Source organism: Belonocnema kinseyi, chromosome 6, assembly GCF_010883055.1.
Source record: "Belonocnema kinseyi isolate 2016_QV_RU_SX_M_011 chromosome 6, B_treatae_v1, whole genome shotgun sequence".
Classification (NCBI taxonomy): Eukaryota; Metazoa; Arthropoda; class Insecta; order Hymenoptera; family Cynipidae; genus Belonocnema; species Belonocnema kinseyi.
Window position 1 is genome coordinate 92,490,397 of NC_046662.1, and position 16,492 is coordinate 92,506,888.

Consider the following 16,492-nt stretch of genomic DNA (forward strand, 5'->3'; position numbering starts at 1 on the left):
GGCATATTTACCCCAAAAATTGTTATTGTGTGAAATACTTTTGTGTTTTTGTTCTTTGTCAAAAAATATTGAATACGCATTTTTTCAATATAATTTACAAGATTTCTGAGAAATAATTTTTGGAAAATAATCATTTTAAAAAAAGTGATTGTCTTAACTGTTTTATAACTGAAAAAGGATTTAACAAAAAAACGTCAAACATTTTATCTAATATGCGGTTGATCCCAACTTCGAAAAGAAGTATAATGAAAAATTGCTTTATTGAATTTTCATAAATACATTATGCATTTTTATAAACAAATAGAGATTGCTAAAAAAGACCTAATTTTTTCACTTTTTTTGTGGATCAATATTCCGAACACATTCCAGAATATACTGCAAACATTTCAAAGTGAAGAAATGAATAGTTCTTAAATGATGCATTTTTAGCTGAAGCCTATACAATTTATCAATCTATATTTGTTTATAAAAATGTATAATTTATTTATGAAAATTCAATGAAGCAATTTTCAGTATACTTTATTTTGAAGTTCAGGATCAACCCCATATTAGATCAAATGTTTGCAATCTTTTTGAAAAATACTTTTTCAGTTATAAAAAAGTTAAAACGATCACTTTTTTTAAAACAATAATTGTCAAAAAAATTATTTCTCCGAAATTTTGCAATCGTATTGAAGTGAAAAAATACGTATTAAATATTTTTCAACAAAGAATGAAAAGAAAAATATATTTCACGCAGAAAAAAATTAGGGGTTAAGTCCCCCTGTGGAATGAACCATATATTACTATAAAAATTAATAAATAAATTTTACATTTACCTTTGGGTAAAGTAGTTACATAACCACGAAGATTTTCGTAATCAACATGGTCCCACACATGCGTTGTAGCATCACAACAACCACTAGCTGAACCGTCTTGTTGACAACAACTATAGCGTCCTTCACCTCTAATTGTAAATTTACGGCCCCAATGATAAATGCAGTTCTCCTTCCGAACAGGCATTCCATTCTTGTTTACCATATATGGCTGATTGCAACGACTGCAGAATCTTTCATTAGGCACTTTTGATAAGATTGACTGGTTCCGTGTATTGGTTACGTAAACTTTTGCTCGACCCTGTAATCAAATTGAATTCAATTTTAAAAAGAGCAAAATATGAAAGAAAAATCATTTTAGCATAACTGAGAATGACAACTAGGTGAATCCCATTTTGTTTTCTCTCTCTTACTCAGAAGTGATGAGATTAAAATGATGTTTTCTGTCACGTGTGAGGCTTTTCTTGTAATCTAAGATCATTCTCAAACACATTTTGAATTTTTTAGCATTAAAATCTAAACAAATTAATTTTAAAATAATTGAGAATAACATGTAGGTAAAGTTTATTTTGCCTTTCCTTCCTCGTACTTTGAAAGTATATATTTTTTATATTTGCAAATGTTGAAACTATAGCTCATGAGAACCACTAGCTTCTATAATTTTCCTTTTTTAATCAACTTTTCCCCGGTTTTCTTTTTTGTAGATCAAATAATGAAATAAACGTTTGCTATACATGTAAAAAATTGAGCCATTGCATTTTTTCAAATATTGCTGAATTTGCAATGAGATAATAATGTCATCTCTATAAAAGGTAATTGAAAATTATAATTACAATTCGGAGATAATTTGTTATTTTTAGATTTATTTAAATTTCCCGTATTGTTCATTTAAATAACACGTTCGTTCCGCTATACTGATCCGATCCAGGTCACTGATCAATCTCTCTTCTTCAAATCTTATAATATCGTCTAAAATATTTTCAAATATTTGAAATCTTTGTGAAATCGTTTTAAATTGTTTGCAATCTCTTAACTTTGATCTACACGCCTTTGTAAAATCTTTGAAATCTTCATGAAATATTTTTAAATGCTTTAAATCTTTGAAACTTTTGTAAATTTTTTGAAATCTTCTAAATTTTGTGAGATCTTTTGAAATATTTGAAATCATTGTGAAATCTTGGAAATCTTTTTAATCTATGTGAAATTTTTGATAAACTTTGAAATCTTTGTAAAATCATTAAAACCCATAAAATCTTTTTCAAATTTTTTAAATATTTTGAAATCTTTTAAAACCATTGGCAATATTTGTAAAATCGTTCAAAATTGTTTGCTATCTTTGAAATTGGATGCACACTCCTTTGTGAAATCTTTGAAGTTTTTATGAAATCTTTTGAAATGCTTTAAATCTTTGAGAGATCTTTCAAAAATCTTTTAAAAGCTTTGAAATCTTGAGAAATTTGATAAAATATTCTGAAAATTTTATTAAATCTTTTTAATTTTCGTGAGATCTTTGAAATCATTGTAAAATCTTGAAAATACCTGTGAAATATTTTGTAAACATTGAAATCTTGGTAAAATCATGATAATCTTGGAAATCTTCTGAAATGCTTGAAAATCTTTTAAAGCCCATGAGATCTTCTGAAATCTTTTCAAATATTTTTCAATCTTTTAAAATATTTGAAATATTTTTGAAGTCTTTTGAAAGTGTTTAAAATCTTTTAAATCTGACGCCTTTATCAAATCTTTCGAAATATTCTAAGAATATTTTGAAAAATTTTGAATTCAGCTGTACACACACTCGTCAGGTGTTTTGAATCCTTGTAAAATTTTTGAAACTTTTGTAAAATATTTTAAAAGCTTTGATATCCTGTAAAATTTTATGAAATCTTCTTAACATTTTTTCGAAATCTTTTAATCTTTGTTAGATCTTTTAAAATCTTTGAAATAATTGTAAAATCTTTCTGAAATATTTTGTAAACTTCGAACTCTTGGTAAATTCAATGAAATCCTTGAAATTTTGTGAAACGTTTTAAAATCTTTTTAAACTTTTTGAGATCGTTTGAGATCCTGGAGATCTTCTGAAATCTTTTCAAATCTTTTACTATACTTCTGAAATCTTCGTGAAGTATTTTGAGAGCGTTGGAAATCTTTTAAATTCTTTTAAACCTGACGTACACGCCTTTGTGAAATCTTTTTTGAAATCTGCTAAGAATATTTTGAAAACTTTTGAATTCTTTTGTACACACCTTCTTCATGTATTTTGAATCCTTAAGAAATCTTTTAAATCCTTTACATTTTTGAAACTATATAAAATCCGTCAAACTTTTGTGAAATTTTATCAAATCTTCTGAAATCTTTTTAAATCTTTGTGAAACCTTTTGAAATCTGGGGAACTTTTTTAATATTTTGAAATCTAAAAATGTGGTGTACACTCAAAAATGGAGTGACTAACCCCTCGAAAATTCTAATCCTAAAACTGCAGTAACATCGATATTTAATAACTTTCATAATTTGTGAGTTGAATATTGAAAATAATCTTTAATTTAACATTCTTTATCACATTTTAAATATAAAAATGTTGAAATATTATATCATCAATACTAAATGATAAAAATATTTAAATTTCTCTTCCAGGGTGTCTAGCGATTCTTAGGAACAAAATCAAGGCCTTTTCCAGGTCTTTGAAATCATTGAAATCTTTTGAAATCGTTGTGAAGTATTACAAACCTTAATGAAAGCTTAAAATTTCGGTGAAATTTTTTTAGAAATCTTTTAGCATTTTTCAAAGCTTTTGTGAAATCTTTAAAATTCTTGAAAACTTTGAAATCTTTGTGAACTCTTCCTTTAATCTTTATTTGCGAATTTTTTTGTGTCTGTTTAAAATCATTGAAGTCTTTTGAAATGTTCTCAAATGTGTTGAAACTTTTTGAACTCACTTAAACTCTTTGAAATGTTTTGCAATTCTTGAAATCTTTTGAAATCCTTATGAATTCTTTAAAGAAATTGTGAAATCTTCTGTAAGTCTTTTGTAATTGTTTCAAATCACTGGAATATTTGAAATATTTGTGAAATCTTTATGACATTTGTTGTAATCGTTTAAAATCACTGGAATATTTGAAATCTTTTTTAAATATTTTGAAATCTTATACAAAATTTTGATATAATTAAAAATATGTGAAATGTTTTTAAATCTTTGAAATATTTTTGAAATGTTTCTTTAATCTTCGTTCGTGAAATCTTTTCTGTTCGTTTGAAATTATTAAAATCTTTTCAAATCTTCTCAAATTTGTTGAAGACTCTTGAAATCATTAAAAATCTTTTTAATGTTTTGAAATCTTTGAAATCTGGTGCACTGCACCCTTGTTGAAATCTTTAAAATTCTCGTATTGTTTTGAAATCTTTATGAATGTTTTATGAAATCTTTGAAATTTTTGCGAAATATTTTGGCATTTCCTAAAAAATGTTGAAGTTATTTAAAATATTTGATATATTTTGAAATCATTAAAATCTTTTAAAAGTTTTCAAATCTTTGTGCAATGTTCGAAATCTTTGTGAAATCTTTAGATATCTCCTAAAAAATTTTGAAATTGTTTAAAATCTTTGAAATTTTTGAAATCTTAGAAATGTGGTTTATGATACCCTTTTTAAAATCTTTAAACTCTTTTGTAAGTTATAAAATCTTTGTGAAATGTTTCAAATCTTTATGAAATGTTCGAAATCTTTCGGGAATCTCTGTGATAACTTTTAAATCTAGTGTACACACCTTTTTTGAATGTTTGAAATTCTTGAAATCTTTGTGAAATATTTTGAAATGTTTATAAAATCTTTCTTGAATCTTTGTTTGGAAAATCTTTTGTATTCGTTGAAGTCATTTAATTATTTGAAATCTTCTAAACTGTTTTAAAACCTCTTGAAATTTTTGAAATCTTTTAAATCTGGCGTACTGTACTCTTTTTCAAATCCTTTAAATCTTTAGTTTCAAAATGTTTGTGAAATTTCTGTGAAATCTTTTTGAAATCTGGCATGCGCGCCTTTTTTAAATCGTTAACATCCGTGAAATCTTTATGAATTGTTAAAGATATTAAAAACATTTTGAAATGCTGTATAGTCATGGCTTATTGTATTTCTGAAAACGAATTAACATCGAAATTTTAAACTAATAATTTTTATAATTTCTAAGTTGAACACCTCAACAAAAAGTGCCTTGAAATATCTTTCTTTATTCTGTTATAAACAAAAGATAAATTATATTTTGAAGAATTAAACAAATTTTAGCAGCAAGATTTATTCTAAACGAGATGTTTCTTTCATAATAGGCTATAGATTAAAATTACTCTTCGCATTTCGATAAAATTACTGTTTTAAAAGAAAAGAAAAAAAAGAATAATTAAAATTCAAGGTTTACGTGGAAAAATCAAGGAGATTTCCAGGTTTTCAAGGTTTTAAAAAAATTCAAGGAGAGTTCCAGGTTTTCAAGGTTTTCAAGGTTTTCAAGGTCACTAGACACTCTGTCTTCGGATTCCAGTCAAATGAATGTTTTATACGCAAAGGCGAAAGAAAATTAAATCCAAGGTTCTCATGACAGATTCCAGATTTCCAGGTTTTCTAGACTGAAAAAAAATGCAAGGACAATTACAGGATTTCTACATTTTCAAGAGCGCTAGGCACCCTGTTTTACCTAGTTGTCATTCTCAGTGTCTCAATTACCTTCGGTCCATCAGGATGAGTCATCGGAAATCCGTTATCTTTCAACTGTTGCTCTGTTAAAATCCACTTAGTGAGCAGAAGATAAAGAGATACTCCGTGCAAATCCTGAACCGCCTTTTTGGTTTTAATAACGCTCCAGGAACCTTTTGACTTTCCGGCAAGGACGGCTTCGTGCGAAACCATTCCACTTGCAGATCCTGACGCCGTCGATCCTTCTGGCCCCTGGTCAACTTCTTTCCTCAATCTATTCACGGCAAGCATACATGAATTTTTATATACCGAGAGGGCTTTACAGCGTTCGTGACAGGCGAATTCTTCACGAACAGCTCGCTGGGCAGCGTCTTCCCCATTTGTGTAAATTTGCACGCAAATATCATGCATGAAATTCACGTAATTTTGACGAGTCTGAGTTGCAAACTTCATCGTTGCCACTGGCATTGGTTCCGGACGGATCAACTGAGCTGTCTACAAGGATTATACATTAAAAATCGAATTAAAACAGATTTAGATTACGACAGATGGACTGGGAAATAAAAAATCATACCATTTGCGGCACGTGAGCGACTCGTGATCCACTTTTTGCCGTTTGCGCCACCGTTTTTGAGTCTACTGGCTTTGATGCACTCTCCATTACCTTTTTCTTTGCTAAGGCAAGGGACATAGCGTAGGGAACGTGAGATATTCTGATTTTGCCATTTCCATTAATTTGCGAATCGTGTCTCGAGGATGAACTCGGCTCATACGATTTCGAAGGAGGTAGCATTTCATTCATGTTGCTTGTCGATGATTTTACCCCTTCCGGAACGTACTCAGCAGACTTCTCCGCAGCCTTCTCCGCAGCTTTTTCCGCGGCTGCTTGTTTCAACGATCTCCAGCGATCAAACAGTTTCTGCTGGGGATTCACAACGTTTTTATTTCGATTTGGAAGGGTGATTCGCACCGAAGACGAAGCTGCGGAAGGATGTGCCACCCTCTTCCTTCTAGCAACATCTTCAGGATCTTCAACTTCCTCGATATGCCGCTTGTGGGATTCTTTCTTCAGGGAGTTTTTCGTATGGTCCGATACTTGATATTCCTAAGATTTCAAAAACACGAGCTTTTAGCAGTGCTCAACACTTTACATTAGGGTGATTTGAAAAAAAAATCATTTTCGAATCTGAATATGCACACTGATCTAAGTTAAAACAAAAAATTTTCTCAGTCTCTTGACAATGTATGCATTAAATTTGTATACCTATAGAATTATCCCTTTTCACATTACTAACATTGCAAATAAATTTATGAAAATTTAATAGTGGCCACTGTTTTTTAAATTTTCATCTCCCGGCTTCCTCTCGGTTCTCCCGGAAAATATTTGTGACTTCTCCCGGTTTAGAACAAAATTAACTCTCCTCTTTGCGAAACCCACAGTTTTTTCACATATATAATCAATTGCAGAAATCGATAAGCATCAGCAAATATTTTTGCAAGACACCGATTCACTTTGAATCATAGAATAAGTAGGATGAATAAATTTACGTGTGCAATAATAGAAAAAAAAACAGATGCGTTTTATTACACACTAACAGTGAATGCACGCGCGCAAATTGCGCGTTCACGTCTTTGGACTTTTATTTCCTAACATGAAAAAAATGCAAATTTAAAAATTGATTATTAAACCAACTTTTTAACATTATTTTTTTAATATTTTTGAAACAATAATTAATCATTCCGAATTAAAATCGTCTGAAATAAAAAATAAATGTTGAACGATTTTGGACGATTTAATTAGAAAATGGAGACGAATTGCATAATTTTTAAGTCGAAACGCTAACAATTAAATAATTTTATTTTGAATTGAAGAATTACAAAACTTGGTTTCATATTTCAAACTTGGTTTCGTATTAAAATTCCGAAAATAGGACAATATCAAAACGCTAAAAATGGAATATTTTACGATTCCAATTTTAGAAATTAAAAATTGAAAACATTTTAAGATATTAAATTGAAAATTAAAATAAAGAATACAAAACAGTATTGCTGTAACATGTTACCAATTTTTTTAATTGCACAATTTTAAGTTTTTCAATACAAAATTTCTTTGTATTTACATTTAAAATTATTAAATTTAAAACTATCAAAATTTAAAACTAAAATATTGTGTAATTAAAAATTTCAAACCTCCAATAATTAATCTAGAAATTAATTTAAGAAACCCTTTAATTTCAAGGCCTCAAAGATAAAACTTTTTTTAATTGCACATTTAAAAATATACTTTTACATTAAAATTATAAATTTTTTTAAAAAGATAGATATATTATGATTAAAGTATCATATCATGTAGTACATAGAAACACTCAAAACGACTGAATAGATTTTTTGAATAAAAATTTGATTTCTGCCAACAAAATCACTGACATTTTCCCCGTTCAAAAATTCAAAACCTTGAAAATTTAATAATACTAAACACTTTAAAAATGATATTCTTTCTCCCGATTCTCCCGAGTGGGTGGCCAGCCTATTCCTGTATTTTTTAATTGACTCGTGTTTGTGTTCAGGTAAAAAAAAACTTTTTTTGCCTTATAAAATGAAACACCCTAATTTACATAATGAAGCAAAAAAAGATCATTACTCTAGAGCTTATACTTCTGATCCAATGTTTAGTTTTTTTAATGAAAGTTAACTAAATTTCAAAGAGATTGTACGGTCTGATCTTTTATTTCATATTGATTTCAAACATGAAATCAATAGACACTGCTTATACATAATATGCAGCAGTTTAAAACATTTGAGATTTTTTTTTATTTTTGAATTAACCAATTAACTAATTTGCACGATGTTTTGATACCTGATAACAATTGTTAATTGTTTAAATCAATTCCAACTAACAGATTTCCTTTTTTCATCGGGATTAATTTTAAATTAGTTGTAAAAATACTTCCCTTATGACATTAAATTAATCCACAATAATTATTTAATAATTTTATAAACTAATTCACAATTTGACTACTTGACAAAAAATGAAGGTAGACTTTTTCAACGAAATTTGCTAGCAATAAATCAGAAAGGACTCCATTATTAGAAGAAATTGACACGCTACAATAGTTGTTAATTTTTTAAGTAAATTTCATTAACAAATACAAATTTCTATCAATTTTTAACTTTCTTTCCCTTATGCCACTTCATTTGTTATTTATTTGAATGAATTTTTTAGACAAAAGTAGATTTTCATCAATTATCAACAGGTTAATTAGTTTCTTTCAACGGAATTAGATCTGAATAACTTGACAATATAATTTGCGTTGTTATCAATGATCTATAATTGTTTTTCTTATAAATAATATAATTAAAAAATCCAAGATTTCGTCATTTTTTAAGAATTCCCCATCGCTTCTTCAAAAAAAATTTAATTACACTGTTTATGGCGGCATTAGCAGCAGCACAGTTTTCTTTATTGAAATTGTTTTTTTTTTTTAGTTTCTAAAAACATAATTGTTAATTCGGTTCTTAAGGAACGAATCCTGCCGGTTGCAAATTGAGGGGAATTTATATTTGTTTGTCATTAGCAGTCGATTTCGTAAAACAACGACACTAATTTTTTGAGAAGTGATCAAGTTGTAAATTTGTTTATAAAACTGTTAAAAAAATTATGATTAGTTAAAGAAGTATTAGAAAGAAAATATTTTTCTAAGATTTTTAACACTGACTCCACAAACAAAATTTTGCAGCTCGAAATTGACGAGAAGCTGCATTTGTTTATCAAATTTATTTAAACAATTAAAAATTATCATCAGGTCTTCAAAATTGGTCCATATAATTTATTGGCGAATTTTTTTATCAATTCTGTCAAAAGAGAAATAATTTTTCTTAACTACTGAGAGCGAGAAATGGCTAAATATGTATTTTTTAATTAAATTTCTTTATAATATTAATAATTATTTTTTATTTATTTTTAATTGTAACTAAGCATTGTTTCTACGTATATTGATACTAAAATTTAAAAAATTAAATCTCCAAGTATTTTTAATATTAAAGTATAGCACTTTCGCTCATTAATTTGTTTGGTCTTTACTGATTTTATGAATTTTTGAATAAATATGAATAGTTTGAACAAAACTTGAGCGATTTTTGTTTAAAATTTTTGTTATTAAAAAATTAAGCTAACTTTTATTTAAAAAGACAACGCTCAAATCAGATGAAAATTGAAGGTTCTAGACTAATTAAGTATATGGTATTATGTTTGTAAATGTTTTCTCAGATAATTTTAATTTGAATCAAAACCAACCAATAAAAGTTGTAAGGAATCTTTCAAGAAATAAAATAAAACATTGATCATTATTATTGAATAAGAATTTAAGTTTTTTCGGCAATGAAAGTAAAGGCACAAAAAACAAGTGAATTTTATACAACATTACAAATATTGCTCAATTTCGAAGAAGAGCACACGTCGTGAACATCATAAAAAGGTTGAAAATGTGTAACTTGAAGCCTTTCTAAGTTAAAGATTTAAACAATCGAAATAGTAAATTAACAAAACCAGAGTTCCTACAAAATGGATAATTAGTAAAATGGCAAAGTAAGTTGATAAAAACCTACCTGAAAAATTTTGAGGCACTCTTCCTCCACATCGTGATCGGAATCCGATAACTCTATCGGTTCCTCGTCTTCAAAATTGAAATGCATTTGATTGATTTCAGTGCCAAAGTCTCTATATTCATGGTTAGACTCGCTCTTTTCTCTAATTTCCTTTGGTTTCGATGATTTCTTACTGGAGCTACTGTGTTTATGATTAGAACTACTGGATTTATGATTAGAGTGATGCTTCTCCTCACTTTTGTGAGGCTTGTGCTTATTTGTTTTCGAACTAGAAGAACTAGACTTTGATCTGTGCTTGTCGGATTTATCTGACTTATGCTTATCTTTTTTACTATCCCTCGAACTTTCCTTTTCCTTTTCTTTATCAGTTCGAGAATCCTTCTTACTCTTACTTTTCACATCCTTAGTTTCTTTACTTTTGCTATCTTTCGACTCTTTCTTACTATCTTTACTTCTATCTTTTTCTTTCTCCTTCTCTTTATCCCTATCCTTTTCCTTATCTCTCTCCTTCTCCTTTTCCTTATCTCTCTCTTTATCTTTTTCCTTATCTCTATCTTTATCTTTTTCCTTATCTCTCTCTTTATCTTTTTCCTTATCTCTCTCTTTATCTTTTTCCTTATCTCTCTCTTTATCCTTTTCCTTATCTCTGTCTTTCACCTTTTCTTTACCCCTATCTTTATTCCTATCTTTATCCCTACTAGAAGACGAGTGCTCCTTACTTTTCGAGCTACTATGCTTATCTTTGCTACGAGTCTCACTGCTACTTTTAGTCTTGCTATCCTTACTCTTACTCCTATGTGCATCCTTGCTTTTGTCTGTATGTTTTGAGTCCCCCTCCGATTTATCAGACCTACTTTTATCCTTCTTATTCTCGGTCGATCGACTCTTCGAACTATCACTCGAAGAATGATCCCTTTTTTCAGAATTGCTGGAACTACTTTTATGACTGAGAGCCTCCTTCTCCTCCTCTTTGTCAATCTGTACAACATCCTTATTCTCTTTCTCCTCCTGACACTTCATTTTCGAGACCTGCTCTTTCAACTCTCTCACTTCGTTCTTCAAGGCAGCCACACTATCATCCACAGATTCTTCGTCAGAAAACTTAGGTTCTAGATCAACATACTCACGAGATTCCTCATTACCAGCTACGACAGAATTCCCCTTTACAACCGTTGTCATACTGTCGATTGTTTCAAACTTCTTTGCGAACTCGTCCAGGACGGTTTCATCGTCCATAGTCTCTTCCAACTGCTGGACCGTTTTCAAAGGATGCTTCACTCTCCGAGGTACATACTCTTCTCTTCTTTTCTTCACCTTCGGATGGTATTCTTCTTTTGATTTTTTGGGGAAGTACTCATTAGAATTGCTATCCTCATAAGAATTCACTGGAGAAGAACCTGACCTTATAGTCGGGACATAGCTTTGCGTTGAGTTCGCGTCGGACGAGCCACTTCCGATTGGACTGTAAGCATCTGCATTTGACGAGTAACTGCTTCCGGATCCATGGATTAGAGAGAGCCAGCTATTGCCTCCGTCAGGTGAAGTTTTTCTCTTTGAAGTTACTTTGCTCTCTCTCGTCGGCATGTAAGAAGGGATGGGTATGTGTCGTTTTTTCAGTTCTGCAATTGGCGTTGGATTGTAGACGCATTTTGCTATTGAGGATGGAACACCGATGTGTTTTCCGATGGTAGTGGGAAGAGGAGAATCTGGAACTCTGGAGGAAGAAACTAGAGATCCGGAGGCAAGAGTTGGCTCTAGTTCTTTCACGACCTTCGACACTATATTATCCGAATATGCAGAGACCTCCTGGTCAGCGAGGGCCTTCTTCACAGCTTCTGTAACTAGTTTCTCCAGGACTTCAGGGTTTGGAGCAGCAACCGCAGCGACGGCGGCGGTGGTGTCTTCCACTTCGTTAACCTTCGACACGGCCTGAGTCGCCTCCACTGCTGACGACGTTTGAATATTCGCTGAGTCATCTGCATAGCAGAAGGAATTATTTCGATTTGCCAGTATTCAACAGAATTTTTAAAGTAAATTTTACAAAGATTTCAAGAAGGCTTGTACACCAGATTTTAAGAGTGATCAACCCCACGCAAATTACAATGTTGTGATATTTTTAATAGTCGCTTACAAAACTGTGAAAATAGTTTCAATGTTAATACTTCATTTAGAATTATTGGGTAATTAAATTGTTCAGATTCTTCTTTTTTGATTGACTTTCTGATCCAGAAATAATGGCTTGATTTCTGTACAAGTCTGCAGACCTTTTGACCCAAGTGGGGGTCAACGCAACTTTTATTTATAATTAATGCAGGGTCAATAGGGCTAAGTATGATACGAAATTAGAAAGTTATATGTAAATTAATGATATTTCTAATAACTGAGAAAAATCTTGTTTAAAGTTTGCATTCCGAAAAAATTCAACAAAAGGTGCTTTATGTAGGAAAAATAAAAATAAAAAGACAAGGTGACACAATTACGAATTGGAGTTCTCTCAAAGTATCTTAGTTTCTTGGAAAATAATTGATTAAAGCAATAAGTAATGACAGCCACATTTTTTTCTAAAAATAATGAGAGACACAATCTTTATATTAGAACAGAAATTTCTTTGACAATGTTTTCTTGATAGTTTTGTTATTTATGGCTTGCGACCCGTTATTTTGAAGTTCTAAAATGTTTGGTATATTTTATACTTTGTGCGAAATATGTTTATTACTCTTTATACTAAAATGTAAATTCTTTAGAATATTTTTAACAATGTTTAACATATATTTATCAGAATTCAAACATCATAAATCTTGGCTTCCAAATTTTTTTTAAATGTGAATTTAAAGAAAATCGAGAAAACATTCTCAAAGAAATTGTAAAATAAAGATTGATCAGAAATTGTGATATTTTTGATTTTTTTATATTAAATTATTATTATATCACCTCTACCATGTAAAATATTTTTTTCTAAAATAAAACACTGATGACGAGCCCACCCTTGATCGAATCGTCTGTTGACTTGTAAACAAAATAAAGCATAAATTTCTGGATCCTAAAACCAATGAACATACCAAAACTCTGTTTGTTTCAAAGAATCCATATAACCGCCCGCAAGGATAATTGCTCAAAAAAAATTATTCAATTTAACGTAAATTAAAAGTATTGAACTGTCAATGTTTAAATGTAAAATTATTGAATTTGCAACTTCATCCATTCCTATTTTTCAATTTTGAACACTTTTAATTAAAAATCATACAAATATTAAAGTATCCCGAAAGCCTATGAAAAATATTTCCATACTCATCCAGAATTTGAAATTGAAACTTATAAAATTTTGAACACCTTAAATTTAAAATTGACTATTTATTGGGGCACATGGTGATTTTAAACATTTAGTTATTTGTAAAATTATTTACAGTTTTAACAAATGTCAATCTAACCACTAAACCAAATGAAACATTCACCCGTTCCAAAAATCCAAACTCAATATAAATATTTTGAAGATTTTTCAAAATATTACGGTAAATTTTCATACAAGCTGCTTAGGAAAATAAAAACCTATTGCATTCCAAAAATGTACAGAAGTTTCTGCATGTAGTAATATACAAAATTAAAAGAAATTTTTATTACGTAACTACCACCCAATTTACAAGTGTCATCTAAAATATTGTAAAAATAACGTGCTCATTGTTACTTTTCGTGATAGTTCAAGGTTTATGAATCATATTGAATTGAATAACCTTAATTGTTAATTATTCCAAATAATAAATTGTAAATTAATGGTAGTGACTATAATTTGTAATTTCTTACCACTACCAATTTCTTTTCTTTATAAATAAATCATTCTTAGAGAAAAAATATGTATCAGCATTAAGGACTAACAGTACTACATAAATGTCACACGGTCTAAATTATTAGCTCATTGTTCGTGAAAGTGGTATATGGAAAACACCGTAACAAGTTTTGAGAGCTACAATTTAAAAAATTGTCAACAAGTTAAAGAAAAAGAATTCGAATAAATATGAGCAGCAACTATAAAAAAATCTATTTTCATTGTTGTTATTGGTACTCAAAAGGACACAAAATGGGTTAAAAAGCAGCTCATAATAAAAATTACTTGAAAGTTGCAAACTCTCCATAAATGCAATAAGATGTCCTGATTTAACTCAGATACAAAAATATCCTTAAGATCCTAAAATACGACCTGAATTTAAAATAGCACTGATAAAAAAGGTAAGAGACGTCAAAATCTTAAACGAAGGCAGGATTTAAAATATAGGGCGAGAATTACGGCCTAGGAAAAGTAGGTGAATTTTGAAGGAATTACCTTTTCGTGCATGTTTGAAGTGACAGTATGGTCTGTCACAAGAGCCGCTCTCGAAAAAGGGGCAATTGATTGTTTTAAAATAACCGGTCGATGGTAGCATTCCTAGTTCATTACTTTGTCCATTTCATTTTGCTTCAATTAAATTTCGTTGGAACAGACACGCAAAACTAAAATTTTCTTTTAATTAGCTCAGAATACTATGTACATTTACTTTCTATGAGATTTATAAACTAAATTTCCTTAACAAAAGCTCTTTTTAAACATATTTCTTAACTTTAAAACACACAGTTAAACGGACCTATTCAATGTTTTGAGGTTACAGAAACACTGTAACCGCCGCCATATTGTGATTATGCTAATATTTTTTTCTCAAGTTAATATGGTGCTGATTTATACCATTGAGGTCGCTACTCGTCACAAACATCCATGTCCGGGAATGTTCAAAAACACATATTTCTGAATTATTTATTTTAAGAATTTTATATTAAAAACCTAAGTTATATGCACAACAATTAGGAAATAAATAAATCGAGGTAGATTTAAAGGTGTTAGAGATGAAAGCAGAGATGACCCCACAGCAGTTCGGAAGTTAAGGTATCTTTTCATGGAGCTCGAATTTGAATTATTCATTGAAATGATTGAAATCATATTTCCGCAGGGTTCGCATCAGCCCTGTGCATCTCTCCATATTTTAGATTTTAACTTTACCCCACAACTCTCCTAAGTTGATTAGTTCCTAAAATCTCCATCGCGGCGCTAGTTGTCCCATCACTCCCAGTTTTTACATCGAAAGCAATGGGACTAAATCAATTTTTAATTTTTTAGTAAACAAAATGTTATTTGCATGCAAAAATAAGGTTGTAATTAAAACCATGTCACTCATTTAACGTCTCAAAATACTTTTCCAATCATTTTCTGTGAATACTAAAGACAAAATATGATTTATATGGTCGTACAATAATCCTGGCAAAGTGGAACATATCTTAGATTAGAATTTGAATGAAAAGTAATATATGATTCTTAAAGTTTATTATCGAAAACAAATTAACCATATTATTAATGGAATGTAAAAAAAACCCGGAGAAATATTTGAATAATACTAAGTTTAAACTTCGTACTCTCGCTTATAAATATATAATGGATAAAATGTATTTCTAATGGAATTTAACTAAATTTAAATTTGAAACCATTTTATTTAATAATCAGTGAAAAATACTCGTTAAGCTCTCAAATATTAAGTTTGAACTTGTATACTATTAAAACACTTTTTACAAAACTATTCATATATCTTATTGATATAAATATTATTTACTGCGTTTTCAGATATAAAAAGGACTATATTTAACTTTTTCTTCAAATTCAAATCTAATATTCTACTTTACCAAGTTTATTGGGTGACGTTTTAATTCATGTTTTCCATTAGCATTTATATACATCGTTTGGAAAATTTTTTAAAATATTTTTTAATATATAATAATATTTTAATATTTTTTTAAATATTCTTTTTCACCAAAATAACATTTTGTTTATTAAAAAATTTAAAAAAAGAGGTCTACTCCCATTGCTTACAATTAAAGATATTATAAACGTAGATGCGGTGCGGGCTTAGTTGCCCGCCATAAATGTAGACGGCGCGTCCGGCGGAAAGTCACTTCCCCTCTACCTACCGCTTCCCGTAGAAAACTCCAATCGATATAGTTTGCCAAGAGCCACTTGGAGCGCTGTAAGCAACTCTCGGCACACCTTCGAGGCGCACTGATGGTAAACTTAGCTTGGACAAGAACCATTTGGATTGAAAGTAAATTGCCAATTAAAACATTTTTACAATTATAACTTTGCAAAACTTGGTTGTTTTAATAAATACCACAAATATAAGTCGATGAGTAATTTATATTACTCATATTATATTATATTTAGATTCTAAGACGACAGTTCCAAGCCAGATTACGTTTCGCATTGGCAAACAAAATTAGACGAACAGAATTTCACTGGGACATTCATAAAAAATATCATATTCCATAAAATATATTTTTAAATAAACTTTAAATCATTATAATTGATACATACAACTTTTGTGATA

At 29.6% G+C, this 16,492-nt stretch overlaps 1 protein-coding gene across 1 annotated transcript in view; it reads right to left on the bottom strand.

Moving 5' to 3' along the window:
- Positions 1-14,740, bottom strand: part of LOC117174289 (RNA exonuclease 1 homolog) — a 28,012-nt gene extending 13,272 nt beyond the window's left edge. The window contains exons 1-5 of the mRNA XM_033363245.1: positions 14,413-14,740; positions 10,098-12,073; positions 6,067-6,597; positions 5,523-5,987; positions 819-1,116 (exon numbers count right to left, since the gene is read on the bottom strand). Coding sequence (XP_033219136.1) covers positions 819-1,116; positions 5,523-5,987; positions 6,067-6,597; positions 10,098-12,073; positions 14,413-14,512 — 3,370 coding nt within the window. The 5' untranslated portion in view covers positions 14,513-14,740. The remainder of the gene's footprint in view (positions 1-818; positions 1,117-5,522; positions 5,988-6,066; positions 6,598-10,097; positions 12,074-14,412) is intronic.
- Positions 14,741-16,492: the final 1,752 nt, after the last annotated feature.